Source organism: Mustela putorius, unplaced genomic scaffold (assembly GCF_011764305.1).
Source record: "Mustela putorius furo isolate JIRA1106 unplaced genomic scaffold, ASM1176430v1.1 tig00000127_pilon_pilon_pilon, whole genome shotgun sequence".
In the NCBI taxonomy this organism is placed as follows: domain Eukaryota; kingdom Metazoa; phylum Chordata; class Mammalia; order Carnivora; family Mustelidae; genus Mustela; species Mustela putorius.
The window spans coordinates 2,436,482-2,458,679 of record NW_025421288.1 but is presented as its reverse complement, the minus strand read 5'-3'; the positions used below and the strand labels follow the sequence as shown (position 1 = coordinate 2,458,679).

The 22,198-nt window shown below is 35.4% G+C and overlaps 2 protein-coding genes across 2 annotated transcripts; both read left to right on the top strand.

Moving 5' to 3' along the window:
- Positions 1–14,916: 14,916 nt before the first annotated feature.
- Positions 14,917–15,852, top strand: LOC123388483 (olfactory receptor 4P4-like). The gene has a single exon (XM_045068151.1). The coding sequence runs from the start codon at positions 14,917–14,919 to the stop codon at positions 15,850–15,852; it is 936 nt and encodes a 311-aa protein (XP_044924086.1).
- A 4,974-nt stretch (positions 15,853–20,826) lies between these two features.
- LOC101682500 (olfactory receptor 4C46-like) lies at positions 20,827–21,756 on the top strand. The gene has a single exon (XM_004782177.2). The coding sequence runs from the start codon at positions 20,827–20,829 to the stop codon at positions 21,754–21,756; it is 930 nt and encodes a 309-aa protein (XP_004782234.1).
- Positions 21,757–22,198: the final 442 nt, after the last annotated feature.

The following is a 22,198-nucleotide window of genomic DNA, read 5'->3' as shown; positions in this document are numbered from 1 at the left end:
TATGCTAGCATTTTCAGAAACTGACGAAGTTTTTTCAAAAATGGTGCTGCTATGTTACATTTCCACAAGCAACGTATAAGCATTCCCATTTCTCCACAACCTCAACAATAACAGGCACTTCAGTCATTTTTTAAAAATATATTTAGTAAGAAAAAGCCATGGATGACAAAATGTAATTGATTAGGGCAGAACTGAATGCCACCAGGGATGATGTTCATAATGCTCTCAATGAGTTCCAATCTAATCTAAACTCTCTCAAAGCTAGGGTAACTGAGACAGAAGATAGAATTAGTGATCTGGAGGACAAACAGATAGAAAGGATCAGGAGGAAGCCTGGAACAAACAGCTTAGAAGCCACGAAAACAGAATCAGGGAAATTAATGATGCCATGGAATATTCCAACATCAAAATTATTGGAATCCCTGATAGGGAGGAGAAAGAAAGAAGTCTAGAAGATATAGTGGAACAAGTTCTCCATGAAAATTTTCCCATTCTCGTGAATGGAACCAGCATTCATGTACTAGAGGCAGAATGGTCTCCCCAAAGATTACAGATTCTCAAAAGTCCTTGAGACACCTAATAGTATGAATGAGGAATTATAATTGTAGGGAGGCCCTCTTGAAGGCAGTTAGGACAAAGAGGATCCTTTCATAGAGAGGAAAGCTCATGAGAATAATGTCAGACCTTTCTACAGAAACATGGGAAGCCAGAAAGGGCTGGCAAGATATATTAGGGCACTAAATGAGAAGAACATGCAACCAAGAATACTTTATCCAGCAAGACTGATGTTCAAAATGCATGGAGAAATAAAGAGTTTACAAGACAGGCAAGGCTTAAAAGAGTATGCGACCATCAAGCCGACACTGGAGGAAATATTAAGGAGGGGGTTCTATAAAAGAGGAAAAATTCTAAGAATATAATTGAACACAAATATAGAGACAATCTACAGAAAGAAAGACATCAAAGGTAACATGATGTCAATAAAAATGTATCTCTCAATAATCATTCTCAATGTGAACGACCTAAATGCACCCATAAAATGACACAGGGTTGCAGATTGGATAAAATGACAGGACCCATACATATGTTGTCTACAAGAGACCCATTTGAAACCTAAGAATACAGCCAAACTGAAAGTAAAGGGATAGGAAGCATCTTTCATACCAAAGGGCTTCAAAAGAATGCCAGGGTAGTGATTCTCATATCAGATAAATTAGATTTTAAACTAAAGACTGTAGTCAGAGATACAGAAGGACACTACATAATCCTTAAAGGGTTCTTTCCGACAAGATCATCTAACAATTGTAAATATCTATGCCCCCAATATGGAAGCAGCCAATTACATAAGAAAACTGTTAATCAAGATAAAGAGTCATATTGATATGAATACATTAATAGTAGGAGATCTTAACACACCTCATTCAGTAATAGAAAGATCATCCAAGCAGAAAATCAATAAAGAAACAAGAACATTGAATGACACATTAGACCAGATGAACCTCATAGATATATACAGAACATTCCACCCTAAAACAACAGAATACTCATTCTTCTCAAGTGCACATGGAACCTTCTCCAGAATATACCACATACTGGGTCACAAATCAGGACTCAACTGATACCAAAAGACTGAGATTATTCCCTGCGTATTCTCAGATCACAATGCTTTGAAACTGGAGCTCAATCACAACGGTAAGTGTGGAAGGAACTCAAACACCTGGAAGCTAAAGACCACCTTGCTTAAGAATGCTTGGATCAACCAGGAGATCAAAGAAGAACTGAAACAATTCATGGAAACCAATGAGAATGAAGACACTTCAGTTCAAAACCTAAGGGATACAGCAAAGGCAGTCCTAAAGGGGAAATACATAGACATCCAAGCCTCCCTCAAAAAAAATTAAAAAAAAAATCCAGAATACACCAGCTGTCTCTATACCTTAAAGAACTGGAGAATCAATAACAAATTAAACCAACTTTACACATAAGAAGGGAAATAATCAAGATTAGAACAGAGATCAATGAGGTAGAAACTAGATATATAGTAGAACATATCAATGAAACTAGAAGCTGGTTTTTTGAATCAATAAGATCGATAAACCACTGGCCACACTAATATAAAAGAAAGAGAGAAACCTCAAATTAATAAAACCATGAATGAAAAGGGAGAGATCACAACTAACACCAAGGAAGTAAAAACAGTAATTAGAGGTTATTATCAACAGTTATATTCCAATAAGTTAAGCAACCTAGATGAAATGGATGCATTCCTGGAAAACCAAAAACCCCCAAAATTGAACCAGGAAGAAATTGACAACCTGAATAGATTGATATCTAGTAATGAGATTGAAGCAATGATCAAAAATCTCCCAAAAAACAAGAGCCCAGGACCTGATGGATTCCCTGGTGAATTCTACCAAACTTTCAAAGAATAAATAACGCCTATTCTCCTGAAGCTGTTTAAAAAAAAAAAAAATTGAAGCAGAAGAAAAACTTCCAGACTCTTTTTATGAAGTCAACATGACCCTGATCCCCAAACCAGGCAAAGACCCTGCCAAAAAGGAGAATTTCAGACCAATCCACTGATGAATATGGATGCTCAGATTCTCAACAAGATCCTAGCAAATAGGATCCAATAGCACATTAAAACGATTATCCACCATGACTAGGTGGGATTCATCCCTGGGTTACAATGATGTTTCAGCATTCACAAATCAATCAATGTGATAGAAAAAATCAATAAAAGAAGAGAGAAGAACCATATGGTCCTCTCAATTGATGAAGAAAAAGGATTTGACAAAATCCAGCATCTGTTTCTGATTAAAATGCTTCAAAGTATAGGGATAGAAGGAATATTCCTGAACTTCATAAAATCTATCTATGAAAAACCCACAGCAAATATCATCCTCAATAAGAAGAAGCTCACAGCCTTCCCAAAGAGATCAGAAACATGACAAGGATGCCCACTCTCACCACTCTTGTTTAACATACTATTGGAAGTCCTAGCAACATCAATCAGACAACAAATAGAAATAAAAGGCATCCAAATTGGCAATGAAGAAGTCAAACTCTCTCTCTTCGCAGATGACATGATGCTTTATATGAAAACCCAAAAGACTCCACCTCCAAACTACTAGATCTCATACAGCAATTTAGTAATGTGGCAGGATGCAAAGTCAATGTACAGAAATCAGTGGATTTCTTATACACTAACAATGAAAATACAGAAACGGAAATTAGAGAGTTGATTCCATTGACTATAGAACCAAGAACCATAAGATACCTGGGAATAAACCAAACAAAGAGGTAAAGGAACTGTACTGGAGGAACTACAGAACACTCATGAAAGAAATCAAAGAAGACACAAAAACATGGAAGACTATTCCATGCTCTTGGATCGGAAGACTAAACTTTGTTAAAATGTCTATACTGCTTAGAGCAATCTATATTCTAATGTCATCCCGATCAAAATTCCACTGGTATTTTTCAAAGAGCTGGATCAATAATCCTAAAATTTGTATGGAATCAGAAGAGACCCCGAATTGCTAAGGAAATGTTGAAAAACAAAAATTAAACTGGGGGCATCACGTTACCTAATTTCAAGCTTTACTACAAAGCTGTGATCACCAAGACAGCATGGTACTTGCATAAATACAGACACATAGACCAGTGGAAAGAGTAGAGAGCCCATATATGGACCTTCAACTCTATGGTCAAATAATCTTCGACAAAGCAGGAAATAATATCCAGTGGAAAAAGACAGACTCTTCAATAAAAGGCGCTGGGAAAATTGGACAGCTATATGTAGAAGAATGAAACTCAACCATTCTCTTACACCATACACAAAGATAAAAATCAAATAGGATAAAAGACCTCAACGTGAGACAGGAATCCATCAGAATCCTAGAGGAGAACATAGGCATTAACCTCTTCGATATCAGCCACAGCAACTTCTTTCAAGATATGTTTCCAAAGACAAAGGAAACAAAAGTGAAATTGAACTTTTGGGACTTCTCCAAGATCAAAAGCTTCTGTACAGCAAAGGAAACAGTCAACAAAACAAAGAGGAAACCCACGGAATGGGAGAAGATATTCACAAATGACAGTACACACAAAAGGTTGATACCCAGGATATATAAAGAACTTCTCAAACTCAACACACACAAAATAAATAATCATGTCAAAAAATGGGCAGAAGTTATGAACAGACACTTCTCCAATGAACACATACAAATGGCTATCAGACATATGAAAAAATGATTATCATCACTAGCCATCAGGGAAATTCAAATTATAACCACATTGAGATACCACCTTACACCAGTTAGAATGGCCAAAATTAACAAGACAGGAAACAAATGTGTTGGAGGGGATGTGGAGAAAGGGGAACCCTCTTACACTGTTGGTGGGAATGTAAGTTGGTGCAGCCACTTTGAAGAACAGTGTGGAGATTCCTCAAGAAATTAAAAATAGAAATTCCTATGACCCTGCAATTGCACTACTGGGTATTTACCCCAAAGATACAGCTGTAGGGAAAAGAAGGGCCATCTGTACCCCAATGTTTATAGCAGCAATGTCTACGGTCGCCAAACTATGGAAAGAAAGAACCAAGATGACCTTCAATGGACGAATGGATAAGGAAGATGTGGTCCATATACACTATAGAGTATTATGCCTCCATCAGAAAGGAGGAATACCCAACTTTTGTACCAACATGGATGGGACTGGAAGAAATTATCCTGAGTGAAATAAGTCAAGCAAAGAGAGTCAATTATCATATGGTTTCACTTATTTGTGGAGCATAACAAATAACATGGATGACATAGGGAGATGGAGAGGAGAAGGGAGTTGAGGGAAACTGGAAGGGGAAGTGAACCATGAGAGACTATGGACTCTGAAAAACAACCTAAGGGTATTAAAGGGACAGGGGGTGAGAGTTTGGGGGAGCCAGATGGTGGGTATTAAGGAGGGTACGTTTTGCATGGAACACTGTGTTTGGTACAAAAACAATGAATTCTGGTAGGCTGAAAAGAAATTAAAAAATGGGGTGCCTGGGTGGCTCAGTGGGTTAGGCCGCTGCCTTCGGCTCAGGTCATGACCTCAGGGTCCGGGGATTGAGTCCCACATCAGGATCTCTGCTCAGCAGGGAGCCTGCTTCCTCCTCTCTCTCTCTCTGTCTGCCTCCTCTCTCTCTCTCTCTCTGCCTACTTGTGATCTCTCTCTGTCAAATAAATAAATAAAATCTTTAAAAAAAAAGAAATAAAAAAACAAATATTTAGCATTTATTTAGTATTTATTTATTTATAGGAAATATTGGTAGCATTGTTACAGTTAGTTTTTTTTTTTTCAAGTTTTTATTTAAATTCCAATTAGTTAATGTACAGTGTAATATTAGTTTCCGGTGTAAAATTTAATGATCCAACACTGCTATTCAACACCTCCTGCTCTGGCTAATTTCAAGTGCAGTAACAATTAGATGGAAACAAATGTTCTATTGATGTAATAATGTATTTTGTGTTTGAACACAAGCAAAGGATTTACCTCTAAGCATTGGTATATATTTTTTTTTGATAAATAGTGTTTGTATTAACTTTATTTTTAATTCTCTAATTTCAATTTTGATTTCCTCTCACTTTTATTAAAAATGTTTCTAAAGTAGCATATATTTTCAATTGAAAGTTACCCTCTTATTATTGTTTCATATCTTATCTGCATTGTCATTAGATACATTGCTCTGAACGACTCAGATATTTTGACACTTGTTGAGAATATACATGTGGTATAAAATAGGATGAATTATTTTAAAGATTTTATTTATTTATTTGACAGACAGAAATCATAAGTAAGCAGAGAGGCAGGCAAAGAGAGAGCGGGATGTAGTGTCCCCACTGAACAGACAGCCTGAAGCAGGGCTCGATCCCAGGACCCTGGGATCACGACCAGAGCCGAAGGCAGAGCCTTTAACCCACTGAGCCACACAGGTGCCCCTATTTTAAATAATTCATACTCAACAGCTGATGAGTGTAGTGTTTTTTGTTTGTTTTTGTTTTTGTTTGTTTGTTTGTTTTTCTATGTATCTGGCCACTTCCAACACTACTGTATTTTGGGTGCCTGGGTGGCTCAGTTGGTTAAGTGTCTGCCTTCAACTCAGGTCATGTTCCCAGGGTCCTAGGATCCAGCCTGCCATAGGTCTCCCTGCTCTTCGGGAAGCCTGCAGAGGAAGGCTTCCTCTACCTGCCACTTCCTTTCTTGTGGTATCTCCCTCTCTCCTTCAAATAAGTAAATAAAATAAATCTTTTAAAAATAAAAATAAATTAAAAAACAAATGCAACTGCATTTTGGCTGTTCTATCTTTTTCATGCTTTCAGTTACAAGTTTTTCATGCCTTAGGAGTTACATGTATCTTTTGTAAAAAGCACGTATCAATAGACAATGTACAGTCAACAAAAGACATGTTTTAAAATATTCAAAGCAACTGTACTCACAATATCCTTGCAAACGAAATACCTGAATGTCTAGCAATGAAGGAATGGGTCAGTTGTCACATATCCATGCAGTGAGATACCCAGATCAATGAAAATAATCAGGAAATAGATAAATCATAGAGTCTCATGAACATACTGAGAAAACAGACACAGAAGAGTAAAATCTGCATTACTGATTTTCTACAAATTCAACACTAGGTAAACTTCATCCATATAGATAAAGATAGTGATTACTTTCCAAAGGTGGTCATTTTAAAGAAATATGAAGAGGCCTTCAGGTGTACTGGTAATTTGTGACTTTTTTTTTTAAGATTTTATTTATTTATTTGGCAGACAGAGATCACAAGTAGGCAGAAAGGCAGGCAGAGAAATGAAAGGAAGCAGGCTCCCTGGTGAGCAGAGAACCTGATGCAGGGCTAGATTCCAGGATCCTGGGATTATGACTTGAGACAAAGGCAGAGGCTTTAAGCCACTGAACCACCCAGGCTCCCTGTCATTTATGACTTTTAACCTGATTGCTGATTCCATTATATTGTTCTGCCCATTTATTGATCTACCCATTCTACACATGAAAATGATCTTTATTCTGGTAACAAAGTGGGTCATTTTAAGCACATGCCCTTTCAAACTTTAGACTGACAAATGTCTTATGATGTATTTTCCAAACATAAATCTTGCAATAGATCTGCTTCTTTATTATGGGGTGCCTGGGTGGCTCAGTCATTGTGTCTGCCTTCAGGTCAGGTCATGATCCCAGGGTCCTGGGATAGAGCCCCGTATCAGGCTCCCTACCCAGCAAGAAGTCTGCCTCTCCCTCTCCCATTCATCCTGCTTATGTTCCCTCTCTGTTTCTCTCTCTGTCAAATTAAAAAAAAAAAAAAATTAAGAAAAAAAAATTTCACTTCCTTATTAGTAACTGCTGAGAAGACAGTTTGCCCAATTTCTCTTTGTTATAAAAGCGCTGTGTCTCAATGTTCCTAGCAGCAATGGCCACAGTCACCACACTGTGGAAAGAACCAAGAGGGCCTTCAATAGACAAATGGATAAAGAAGATATGGCCATATATACAATGGAATACTATGCCCCCATCAGAAAGGATGAATACCCAACTTTTCTATCAGCATGGATGGGGCTGGAGGAGATTATGCTAAGTGAAATAAGTCAAGCAGAGAAAGTCAATTATCATATGGTTTCACTTACTTAAGGAGCATAAGGAATAACATGGAGAACATTAGGAGAAGGAAAGGAAAAGTGAATTGGGGTAAATCGGAGGGGGAAATGAATCTTGAGAGACTGTGGACTCTGAGAAACAAACTGAGGGTTTTGGAAGGGGGTGGGGATGAGTTAGTCTGGTGGTGGGTATTAAGGAGGGCACATATTGCATGGAGCACTGGGTGTGGTGCATAAACAATGAATTTTGGAACGCTGAAAAGAAATTGAAAAAATAAAGAAAAATTAAATAAAAATGGGGTATAAACTCAGCTGAGGAGAGTGGTAATAAACACATTTACTGTGAGAATTTCCACTCCTGAGTACAGGACGGAACTGATGATACAAGTTGTATACACATTGACCACTACTGCTGGGACAAAATGAATCCACAGAGCTTTGTCAGAGATTATGGAATCTCAAGGACACCTCAGTTTATGTCTTGATTCATTTGTGAAGTCACATACTTCACAATTTCCAAAAGAAAATATTATCTTCTTCTTTTGCCATACTGTTTAGAGGTTTTCCATATTGTATTATTGGCAGTTTGTTCCTCTTTAGTAAGAATAGTGTGCCACTGTATGGCTCTACCATATTTTGTATACCTATTCTAGCATTGGAATTTTGTCCAGTTAATAGCCCTAGTGAATGATGAAATGTGAACACTCACATACAAGCCTTCTTGTGGACATAAATTATCATTTCTCTTCGATTGATACCTAAGAGTGGAATTCCTGACTTACATGTTGTGTATTTTATTTTTTTTTTTGAAAGATTTTATTTATTTATTTGACAGAGTGAGACAGAGCAAGAGAGAAACACAAGCAGGGAGAGTGGGAGAGAGAGAAGCAGGCTGCTTGTGGAGCTGGGAGCCCGATGCGGGGCTTGATCCCAGGAATTAGACCTGAGCCAAAGCCAGACGCTTAACCAATGGGCCACCCATGAGGCCCTTGTTAAGTGCATTTCGAAATATTAAGAAATTGTCAAGTGTTTCAAAGTGGTAGTGCTACATTATATTTCTACCAGCAACGTATGAGAGTTTCTGTTTCCCTACAACATCACCAAAAACTGGCATTGTCAGTCTTTTTAAATTTATCATAGAGTTGTTCAAAATATTCTCTCATGACTCATACTTTCTGTAGGGTCCATAAAAATAGTACTTTAATGTTTATAACTATATATGTGTATGTATATATATTATACATATATATAATACAATATAGAATAATATAATATATATACACTTCAGTAACTCATTGCTATATTCACGGCATAGTAGTAAGTGCTCTGTACACAAGATCCCACTAAATACTGATAACATCCTGTGTGGTTGGTATTACTCCACCCATTTTTGAGACGTGGACCTAGTGTCAGAGACTTAGGTTAATGATAATAATAACATTAACTATATTTATTAAATTGAATATTTAGTGGCTTTGAATGTTTTTGTAGACATTTGTTGATTTAATCCCCACCACAAACCTGTAAGATATTTCCTGCTATTGATTTTATACTTATTTTATACAAAATGTAATAGAGACGTTGAGAAGTTTAAGATCCTGCCAAGATCAAGAAGCTAATTAAGGGCAGAACCAAGATTATTTCAGATTCTAATAGTTAATAATTTTCCTCCAGATTTTTATCCATACACTTTATTGCTATACATAACAACACTGAACTAGTAATCTCATTTATTATAACCATAATAATTATAATTGCTTTAATATTACCTTGGAGGTAAGTGTATATTACACTATTATTAAGGATATAAACACCTTAATAAGTAGAAGAAATACTGTTTGTGGACAGATGTCTCAACATTATTAAGAGGTGAATTCTCCACAAAGACGTTTCCAGATTCACAGTTTCTCAAGCATAATTACAGGAACATATTCAAAACTTTTCCAAACTGCCTTTAAACTCATATGGAAATATGAAGGCCCCAAATTAGGTCCTACAACATTAAAAGATAAAGAATTTGGAGAACTTACATTATCTGATTTCCAACGATGTTACCAAACTGCTGTGTTCAAAATGATGTGGTATTTTCATAAAGATACCAGAGAAGAGCAACAAAGCAGAGAGCCCAATAGTAGACCCACACAAATATGGTCCACTAATCTCAGCAAAAGTCTGCAGTCAATTAAGTGGTGAAAAATAGTTTTTGTAAAAAATGAGGGTGGAAATATTGGGCACTTTTACTGCACAAAGCAAACAAAAAAAGGAAGCAGAAATAACTTTCATTTATATTTCACATCTGTACAGTTTTATTTAAAATAGACAGAGCTATATGTGAAATGTAAAAGTTAAAAAATGTTTGTGTAAAACATAGGAGAATATCTTCATGACCTTGGATTACAAGAAAAATTTTGTAAACATGTCTAACAAAGGTGTCCCAGATAGGGCCCCTTGGTGGTGGTGAAGTTGGTTGAGCATCAGAATCCAGGTTTAGGCTCAAGTGGTGACCTCTGGGTCCTGAGATAGAGCACCCTTGCTGGACTCAGCACTCAGGGTGCAGTCTGTTAGAGAATTTCTCTCTCTCTTCCTCTCCCCTTCCACCATGCTCATTATTTCTCTCTACTTCTAAAATAAATAAATATATCTAAAAAGTGCTCATAAAAAATGATGATTTGCACTTCACCAAAATTACAACTATGTAGCAGAACTACTATACAAAGAGGGATGAACTAAACAGTGGAGGATGTGAATTAACTGGTGTCCTTCTCTAAGTGTTTTCCACGTGTATGCACAGGAGAAGCTTAGATGACCAGTTGTCTCCTGTGGTGGATCTGTGCAGGCTAGCTCTGAAGGACAGCTTGGTCAACACTGGACATTACGCTGGTGTAGACAAGCTCTAAATCACTGGGCTATCATGTCCTTTAAGACGAAGAGCTAGAATCCCTCATTTCCTTAGGGTTATTAGACATCGGCCCCAAAGGTGTAGGCAGATGAAGCTGAGTCTAAACCACCTGTGACTAGCGAGTGAGCCGAAAAGTTACCAGATGGGAAACACATTAAAGGCTTTGCTGTACTTGGCTTCTTTCCTCTGATTTTTCCACAATTTTTTTTTGTATTTCTTCACTCCCAAATTATGGAGAAGATTTGTTTCACTCTTTCTTTTTTCTTTTTCCCTTCCTTTTTCTTTCCTTTTCTTTTTCTTTCTTTCTTTCTTTCTTTCTTTCTTTCTTTCTTTCTTTCCTTCTTTCTTTTTTCTTTCTTCTTTCTTCTTTTTCTTTTGTCTACCATTTTCCAACATCTCATGCATCAATGTTAGCATCATATGAATTATAATATCACAAATCACTGATTTCATTTATCTACCTGCCCTGCACACCAAAGATCTTGATAATTTCAAAAAAGAACAACAAAAACAAAAAGGACTCTTAGTGGTTTTCTTTGGTGCTCTTGTCCTACCACATTACTAATATTCTGAAAGCAAACCTGATACTTTGTGCAGCAAAAGAGTACAGTTAGATAACCATCTTCAAGTAGGCAGTGAATTTCATTGTTTCCCCAACTCTTGAATAAAGGCCGTCTTCTGTACTCTAAGAAATGGACAGTGTGTACTATAACAGAATTTCTTATATTTCAAAACATCTGCCTTCCTAAAATAGAGTAGTTTCATCTGAGCCAACCATGGTAAGTTACAATTTCCCTTCTATCCTTCAGAACTCTGGAAGAGCACACGGCAGTCACACTGTATCTTTGTGGGCCTTCAGGGAAAATGGGTCAATTTTTTTTTTCCCCCATATAGGCAACTGTGGATCATTTATACCCAAGAGTACCAAGCACATCTATGTGATGATGGCTTTGCAACACTTGGTCCAAGACCTGTCTAGAAATGCCTTTGGGGATATAATTACATAAAGATTTCAAAAACTTATTAATTCTTACATTGCCTCATGTTTGTATTCTGTTCTGCTGAACTAAATTGTCTTCAGGCATAAACATAAAATAAAGGGATGAATCCTAGGTCCTATATACTTGCGTTAGTTTTGCAGGCATATATATAATCCATTTTGCTTATTTTCTTCCTGAGCTATCATTAAACAGCTAAATCAGGTTTTGTAATTCGCAGCCCACTTCCCGAGGGATGAAGATCTACTTCTTGCTTCAAAGAGTCTTACTGAATATTGGAAGTACACTTCCCTTGTAAATTGTAGAAGGTTTACGATTTGTTGAAATTTTCAAAATATTTGCAGAGAATTCATGTGGGTGTGTTTGAATTCCAGGTTTGTAACTCTCTGCAGTGGATTCCAGGTTTTGGTACTAGAGACAAACTGGCAGAGTGAGTATTTGAAAATGAAATGCTTCCTGATGCAGCCCCAAATCTAACCAGACAGTCACTTGTATCTTATGGTTAGTCAATTATTTTGTCACCTTGGTTTGTGAAGGTTCCCACCATACATGTGGAAGAATAATTGCATTATTCTTATTTCACTTCTATATAATTTCATTTGAAAGCATATAAAATCCTTTGAAGCATACGTGAGTTTAAATGGCACATTAGCTATAAGCAAAGTTCTGCCTTTGTGCAGCAAAAGAGTACAGTTAGATAACCATCTTCAAGTAGGCAGTGAATTTCATTGTTTCCCCAACTCTTGAATAAAGGCCGTCTTCTGTACTCTAAGAAATGGACAGTGTGTACTATAACAGAATTTCTTATATTTCAAAACATCTGCCTTCCTAAAATAGAGTAGTTTCATCTGAGCCAACCATGGTAAGTTATAGCACCTTACATTCTGTTACACTAAGGGAAAGTTTGAATGTGTAGTAGATACTTTTATCTAAATATGACAGGTTCTATTCATTCATAAACAGCAAAATAAAAAGGTACACATAAGTTTTATTCAATGATATCAAAAGTAAGCATTTGCATACCTTTTTGTAGAGAAAAAATTAGAATAGTGATTAGCATTAAGGAACGGGTTAGGATAACCAATGGATTATGATAGTAACAGAATTTCAGTAACAGATTGTTCAAATTGGAGTTTATCATGATCATACTTGGTAAACCCATATTATGTATGCTCTTTTTTTTATTTTCTTTATTCTTTCCTTGATTCTGTGTGTGTGTGCATGACAATCTGTGTCCTGAAATAGTCACTCAGAGAGGAAAGACTGTGAAAGAAAAATGATGGTTTTGAGCCACACATGTCACTGGCTATTTCACATTAGCTCATGTATTCCTCACTAAAATTCTGAATTTTGGATTGATATCTTAGTTGTGAAATGAGAAAGAGGAGACCTAAAAAGATGAATCCATTTGCTCAAGAATCACGCTGCTCAGTTTATTTGAAATGCCTCAATGCTTCTACATCTTTTCCTGTTTCTGCTGTTTCAACCCCTTGTTCAGTGGTTGCCTCAAGTTCTTTATTTACCAATTGTGCCTTTAGTTTTTCCATGGTTGGGGTCCTAAGTATCACTGTATTGCTTCATGAGAATAAGTCTCCTCAATTGACTTTTCCCTCTTCCTTTATACCTCTCCTAACAGCACTGATCATAGGGTAACTTTCTTCAGAATACAGACTGGGGTTTTGTACTATTGGAGGTGAAATTCCAAAGAGGATCTAGAATACAAGCAGGAATCCTGCTTGTATCCTCAGTTTTTGTAAAACTGAGGGCAATTTATTTCCAATGTTTTAGAATCAGCAAATCCTAGAATACATGTATTCTTTTCTGCTCAGAGAAGGACTCAAAAGAGTTTTTCCACACTGTCTTTCATGACATCCCTCTCACTGCTCTCCCATGAATGACAGCCCCAGACTGAGGGGCTGTTTAGTAATTAGGTATATCTGAAATATCAATGTTGTTTCTACCTCATAAACAAAGATTACTATTCGTTGCAATAAGCAGAATATTGGTCACTCTTTCTCACACCGTAAGTATTCCTTAGTTATAATTACCTGCTGAACACTCTGTGACATAATTGTTTTATTCTATTAAATAAAGGAGGGCAGGGATCCTTGACCCTGAAAGCAAAGTAGGAACAAATTGAAAATTTGTCTATTTATGAGGTTAAATGATGTCTTAAGATAATACATTGGACACAAAGATGTGAATTCCTTAATTTTTCATTTATTCCTTATTACAAAAAATATCACTGAGTTCTAACTCAACAGAAAGAGTGTCTTCAAGTTACTTTCAGTATCATCCCCTTTTATTGGCATTTGATCTTTAGATTGTATCTCAATATGAAATTTTCTGACAAATCCATGACAAGGGCATAATTCAAAAATATATGGCAGTTTGACAATTTTATCTTTCCTTTATCAATTGCTATCACAAACTTTAATGACAACATATATTTTTGAAATATTTAACTCATGAAACATAAATACAGCAGATGAATGGGTTTCTTGACAATTTTATCTTTCCTTTATCAATTGCTATCACAAACATCAATGACGGCATGTGTTTTTGAAATTGCATTTAACTCATGAAATATAAATACAGCAAATGAATGGGTTTCTTGAATATTTTTCAGGATTTCAGTCATTAATTGATATTCTCTCTTTTGCTATATTGTTTTCTCCTGCTCTTTGCTTTTTACTGTGAGAGCAACTCCATTGATTTAACATCACCCATTGACAATAGCTGACCTGGTAGGAAAGTATAGTATGCTCAACATGACTTATAATTCAATAGTTCAAACAAATGCGCATTTCCTCAGGATTTATTCCCAGAAAAGTAAGGCCATTTCCTGAGATCATTTTAAAAGAAGGAAGATGATTTTATATGTAAGTTATAAAAATTAGGAAATACGAGTGAAAAAAAAAAACCTTTCCTTGTTTTAGACTTAATAATGTGATTAGTATTTCTTTATTGAAAGTATTTATAAGAACATTAATAAATATTCATAGGATTAAAGTATTTATAACATTAATAAAGTATTAAAAGTATTAGTTATACTAATTAAAACATAATAATAGCAATAAAATGTGTTTTCAAAATAGTATTTAAATATTTAAATAATTACTAAGTAATAGTGATAAAAACATAATTATTCTCATTATTGACATTATAACTATTTCATGATAGATTTACAAAACAGCATAATTAGAATAAGCAGCTCACTTCCATAAAATTATTCTAAACACTAATTATGAAAATATACATTAAAAAATTTATATATAGTATTGCTACAGTTAATATTAACTTAGAATTATCCTTTTTACTTTCAGAAATACAAGTCCTTATGGAAGCCTACAAAAAAACCAAATATATGAAAAACCAGAGAAACATCTCAGAATTCATACTTCTAGGACTTTCATATGACCAGAACATAGAAATATTTTGCTTCGTGCTCTTCTTATTCTGTTATGTTGCCCTGTTGGCAGGAAACCTTCTGATCCTTGTCTCCATTCGATGCAGTTCCCTTTTTCACCAACCCATGTACTACTTCCTCAGCCACTTATCCTCTACGGACATCTGCTACACCTCTACAGTTACACCCAAGTTAATTGCTGATCTGTTAGTGCAAAGAAAAACCATCTCCTACAGTAATTGCATGTTACAGATCTTTACCATGCACTTTTTTGGAGGCATTGAGATCTTCATTCTTACTGCCATGGCCTTTGATCGCTATGCTGCCATCTGCAAACCCCTCCACTATGTGATTATCATGAACAGGAAAAGATGCCACCTCCTAGTCTTAGCTGCTTGGGCTGGTGGGGCCATCCATGCCTTACCTCTGTTTTCTACTGCAATTGGTTTGCCCTTCTGTGGTCCTAATGAAATCGATCACTACTTCTGTGATGTTTTTCCTTTGCTAAAGGTGGCCTGTACTGATACCTACATCACTGGTGTCCTTGTGGTTGCCTTTTCAGGTATGATTTCCTTAGTAACCTTTATTGTCTTATTTGTTTCTTATGGGATAATATTGTTCACTTTAAGAAATCTCTCAGCTGAGGGAAGACGCAAAGCCCTCTCCACCTGTTGGTCTCATGTCACTGTGGTCATCTTATTTTTTGGGCCTGCAATCTTTATCTACCTTAGACCACCTACTACTTTTCCTGAGGATAAAATATTTGCTCTATTTTACACCATCATCGCTCCTATGTTCAATCCCTTAATCTATACTCTGAGAAATTCAGAGATGAAAAAAGCAGTGAGAAAGGTTTGGTGCTCATCATTGTTTTCAAAGGAAACACACTCTTAATTTGAAGAAGTTCATTGACTAATCGACTCTGAGAAAGAAAAGAGGAAGATGTGAATGAAGAAGGCAGGGACTAGATCATGGGGATTATGGACCATCACTGATATGAGGGAATGAATGGATGCAATAGGACCAAAGGATTTAAATGATCATTGAACAAGTACTGATGCTTGCCTACCAAAATTAATTGTGAAATAAGTTAATTTTGTGGGTATAAAGATGGTATAGGTAGGGGAAAGTTCATTAAAAAAAAATTGAGCCAAAGCAAATAAATCAATGATATATTATTAGTGAATTATAAAGGGAAATACCTTAATGATAGTTTTCTTAATACATTACACTTAGAGGCCAGACCACACAGTGATGGACGTTCTTTGGTAGTTCAGAAGTTGTAATGTTAAACAACAACAATAATGACAATAATAATAAACTGAAACAATTAACTTAAATTTCTGAATATTATTTCCAAATATTTAGAGTAGAATCTGTTTTATTTCTTTTAAGAATTTTTTTTTTTTTGAGAGAAAGAGCGCACATGAGTGAGCAGGAGCAGGGCTTTGGGGTGGAAGGGTCAAGGGAGAGGTAGGAACAGACTTCCCACTGAGCAGGGGACCTGATGCAGGGCTCCATCCAAGGACCCTGGCAACTTAACCAAAGGCTCAGCTTTTTACAGAACTAAAATAATTTAGCAATCCCACTCCTTAGCATTCACCCAAAGGAGTTAAAAACTTATGTCCACAAAAAACATTCACATGCATACTTAACAGCAGCTTTATTCACAACTGTCCATACAACTGAAAGCAGCCAAGACGTCCTTCAGTAGGTGAGGATAGATCAGTGCAACATCATACAGTGGAGTATTACTCATTGCCAAGAGAAATGAGCTACAGGCCATGAAAAGGCTTGAAAGCCCTTCCAATGTGTTCCTCATGGTACTTGCATTCAGCTCTATCCCAGATATGAGATTCTTCTTGGCCTTCCCTGTCACTAACTTTCTTGTTTCATGTCTGACTAACTAGACTTTTAGGAGCTCAGTGTCCAGCTCATAACTGGGTTCAATAATAATTATTGAATGAATAGATGAGCCAATAGCCACAAAGGTATTGAAATGTTTGTGTTTTCTGCACACTCTTTTTCACCCTTGGTCTTTTTTATAAATCCTCTCCTGGGAATCCATCCTCTAAGGTAACACATGCATATTCATTCTGATGATTCCCTTTCAACTTTTGTGCCCCTTTTGGTGTGTTTTCATCTAGGAAATCTTCCTGACCCCCCTGGAATTTGCTGTGTGTCTCTCAAACATGCTTGACCCTGTGCTGTCACTACTGTGTGTCACTATCACAAGGGTATTTTTATTTTTGTAAAAAATATTGATAAATTTCAATTGATAGTTATGAATTTAAAAGACTTTAACAAATGATGAAATAAAAAAAAGTATTCTGCTTTTACCTTGTCATTCTATGTTTTCAATACAATTCCAGTAACAATCTCAACAGTATTTTTTAAGAAATTAACAATTCTATTCTGAAATTTATATAAAAATATACAAATTCAAAGGAATCTCGAAGTTTCACACACACACACATATACACACACACAGAATATAGTTTGGATGCTTACTCTATTGAAATTCAAGAATTGCTATTAAGCTGCATAATCAATGTTGTGTGGTATTGGCACAAAGGTAGACACTGAGACCTTGAAACCAATAGAATGTCCAGAAATAGATCTAATTATATGAATTTTTACACAGAAGTCAAGTAATTCAATGGGTAAAATATAGACTTTTCCACAAATTACACTGGATCCATTGGATATCCATATGAGGAATAAAAATCTAAACCACAACCTCACCTCATACCATATATACAAATAAACTTAAAATGAGTGTGAAGTCTACATGTTAAAGCTAAATCTATAGAAACTGCCAGAGCATTTTTTTTTTTTTTTTTTTTTTTTTTACCTCGGGAGTAGACCAATATTCATCAGATACAAAATAATCATGAACCATAAGAAAAAAAAATAAGATTGGAATTCATCAAAGTTTTAAAACTCAGAGCTTATCAGGTAATATCACTTTGAAAAATGAAGAGGCAATCTATGGATAAAGTGAAAATTTTAAAAATATACATAACATATATTTGACAAATACCAGTTTTATATGTAAAGAATATTTAGAACTTAGTAATAAGGAAACCAGAACCCTTTAGGTTTAAATATTATGCAAACTACTTGAACAAAAATGTACAAAAGAAGGTATACAAATGGATAATAGTAAGACGAAAGAAAATCTCAACATCATCAGTCATCAGAGAAAACAAATTAAAACCACAATTCATCACCACGCGTCTCCTAGAGGAGACAAAGGAAGGAACATGTAGATGATGTCTCCATATTTTTTTCCAAAATAATCCATTCTAAATTGAAATCTCAATTGTTCTGTAAAAACTACTCGAGGCTTTAGGCTAAAAGGGAAGCTTTTGATTGATAAAAACACGTTCTTAAAAACTTGATTTGGTATTAAATTATTTGACTAGTCTCCTCCTGGGTGTGTCGTATCTTTCATATTGAAAGTTACCTATCTGAGAGGAGGTCAGTTTGAAGATGGGATTATTTCTGAACACCTCCAAACGTCATTAAGATCTTCTAAGCCTGTAAGGTAAGTGTTCAGTATTGTTGATGCATCTTAAATATTGTTGCCTCCCATATATATTAATCATTGTTTCAGTCCCTTTAAATATAGTATTCAAGTATTCCATTCTCACCCCATTTCTTGAAAAGATAGTTGGTAAATATCATTCACCTAAGCTGACAGAAAAAAAATTTGAAACTCAAGGAATTGAAGCCAATTGTAGGACCCTGTTCTTTGTCACCAAACACCATGTTTTTGCCATGAGACAACTAGTTTAATAATCTAGACTAATCATGAGAGTGAAAACACAATGTAAATACACTTCTCACATAGAAGATATATACGTACAAATAACAAATAACAAATAACAAATAACAAATAACAGCATCAGCTGTGTTATCCGATCATGAATGGAAAATTCTTTCTGGTCACAAAGGCTACAGATAATTGAGTCTGTGTGCCTTCTTTAAAAGTAGAATTGGAGAGGATTCTTCCTGAACTTCTTGCACAACTAAATGATTGCTTAATTATCACTCAAAATATCGATAATTTCTATATCCTAGGTGCCTACACAGTTACAAAATAGATGAAAGTCCTCGGTGCATATGACATGGTGGTGATGTGTTTAAATAGTTTTCCTTAAACAATTCTCATAAACACTTTGGGATGGAAATGGTTAATCTTGCTTTATAGATGAGAAAAGAAGGATGTAAAGTGTTGGAAAGGTACTGCAGATTAAAGCAGATGCTAGTGGAAAACCAGAATCCTAACCTTGTCTTTTTGAGTTTCAGATGAAAGCACTTAGCCACAGTGGAAATCCTTTTCAACATTTAACACATGGTTTGAAAACTTGATTGAAAACTAAAAAAAAATAAAAAAAGAAATAAACAAAAACAGAAGGTTTGATTTGGAGATGGATATATTATAGGGAGAACTATGTCTGAAGTAGAAGTCAAGATAGAAAGAACTTTCAATGAACACAGTACCATATTTTTAATGTTTATTTGATTTTCTTAGTTTTGATTTTTTTTTTAATTTGATAACTGGGAGTTCAAGCATGTGTGTGTGTGTGTCCTAATGAAGTTGTGCTATAGACACTGGCCTCCAAAGTAGTAATAAAGCAATTATAATTATTGTGGTCATATAAAAAGATTACTAGTTCAATGTTGTTAATGATAATAATAATATAGCACATGGGTAGTAATTTGAAGAAGAACCATGAAGAAGTATTATCTGAGCTAATCATAGTTCTTGTTCTTTATTAGCATATTGATCTTGGCAGGATCCTTACCTCCTCTATGTTTCTATTACTTAACATATAAAATAATTGCCAAAACAAGAGCTGGAGTTATCTTACAGGTTTGTGGTGGGGATTAAATCAGCAAAAATCTTCAAAAAATCTGAAGCCCACTAAATACTCAATTTTAGTAAATATTGTTATTGTTATTATTACCATCAAACTAATTCTCTGACACTGAGTCCTCATCTCAAAAAGGATAGAATAATACCAAACAAATGGGATGTTATCATATTTAATGAGATCCTATTTATACAACACTTGCTATTATGACATGAACATATTAATCAATTATTTCAGTCTCTCTCTCTCTAAATATATATGTATATAATTATCAAATATAATATTATTGTATATAAACAATAAACATTATTAATTATTTTTATAGTAGCTTTTGTATACCTTACATACCCACAACCAATACCTTGTTACAAATCCTAGGTCAAGTATTATAAATAATCTCTTAATTGGGGTTTCTGTCTCTGACTTCTAACCCCTTACTAAAACTCACCCCACTTCATCCAACACATAAAGATCTTTATTAGAATTATATCCCTTATTATCTCTCATATTATTATCTCTTATCTCCAAATTCCCCTTCACTTCTCCATGTATATTCTCACTATCTTCTCATGGCTTCCCATTTCCTAAGGATAAACGGAAAATTCCTAACCATGCATTCACAGCTTTTACATCATTAACTACCTCCGTTTTCTAACTTAGCTGTCAATATGTATTCATTTGAATGCTTCCTGTTACAGGACTAATCACCTCAGATGACGAAGTGTGCACAAATGATCTCCTGTCTGTGTGTTTATAAAGTTCCCCATGGCCATACTCAACAGAAATGTCAACTAGTAAATAATTTATGTAATTTTAAAGAACTCATAATTTATTTTCTATCTCAGAAAACCACATGAGAATCCACAATTCAATAGAATCTAGGTATGTATTATTACCTACTGGATGAAAAAGCTTAATATATTCAAGGTTTCATTAATCCAAAGGAATTTTTTTCAGGTAATGCAATTATTCATGATATGAAATAATGGAGAATAGAAATAATGTGACAGAGTTTGTTCTACTGGGGCTCACAGAGAATCCGAAGATGCAGAAAATCATATTTGTCATCTTTTTGGTGATTTACATCATCTCTGAGATAGGAAATATGCTCACCATGGTAACTATCACTACCAGCCATTTATTGGTGTCTCCCATGTACTATTTCCTGGCCTATCTCTCTTTCATTGATGCCTGCTATTCTTCTGTTAATAACCCTAAACTGATCATAGATTCACTCTGTGAAAAGAACACTACCACATTCAATGCACATATAGTCCAAATTTTTGGAGAACATTTCTTTGGAGGTGCTGATATCATCCTACTTACTGTGATGGCCTATGACCGCTATGTGGCCATCTGCAAGCCATTGCACTACACGACCATCATGAATCAGCAGGTGTGTGGCCTGTTAATGGGAGTGGTGTGGGTGGGAGGTTTTCTTCATGGAGCCATACAGATCCTCTTTATCATCCCTTTACCCTTCTGTGGCCCTAATGTCATAGATCACTTTATGTGTGATCTAAACCCTTTGCTCAATCTTGCCTGCACTGATACCCACACTCTAGGCCTCTTCGTTGCTGCCAACAGTGGTTTCATTTGTGTCCTCCTCTTCCTCCTCTTGATGATCTCTTATGTGGTCATTCTGCATTCCCTAAGGAACCACAGCTTGGAGGCGAAGCGCAAAGCCCTCTCCACCTGTGTCCCCCACATCACAGTAGTTATCCTATTTTTTGTGCCCTGCATATTTGAGTACATGAGACCTGTGGCTACTTTATCTATTGATAAAGCAGTCTCAGTATTCTACACTATGATAACATCGATGTTAAACCCGTTAATCTATACCTTAAGAAACGATCAGATGAAAAATGCCATTAGGAAATTGTGTAGTAGAAAAGTTATTTCAAGTAAGAAATAAATATGCCTGGAGCTCAGCACTGATTCAATAAAACAAAGGTCAAAAGGAAATTTTGGAAGTTCTTAGAAAGGATTACCTACTAAATAAAGAAAAAATAATCTACTGTGAATGCTAACTTCCGAACTGAGTGGAGCAGAAATGTGTGCAAGAAAGAAAAAAATTACCATAGCTTTTTACATATATACATACATATGTATGTATATATACAGCGTGTAGTATAGGCATATATATTTTCATATTCACTATGAATATTATTATCCATATATTCACTATCTATAAAATCTAAAATATTTTATTAAGAATTCTGCCTATTTTTATATACCAGTAATGATGATATAACAGGTTTTCTATAAAATTAGAGTATAAAATGACTATAGTATTGTAAAAGTGAAGAGCTCTTTAACCTCTGAGGGATAACGAAGATTACCGCAAGTTTTCAAAT

Coding starts and splice junctions, on each gene's coding strand:
- LOC101682500 (XM_004782177.2), top strand. CDS start 20,827: ATGGAGAATAGAAATAATGTGACAGAGTTTGTTCTACTGGGGCTCACA.
- LOC123388483 (XM_045068151.1), top strand. CDS start 14,917: ATGAAAAACCAGAGAAACATCTCAGAATTCATACTTCTAGGACTTTCA.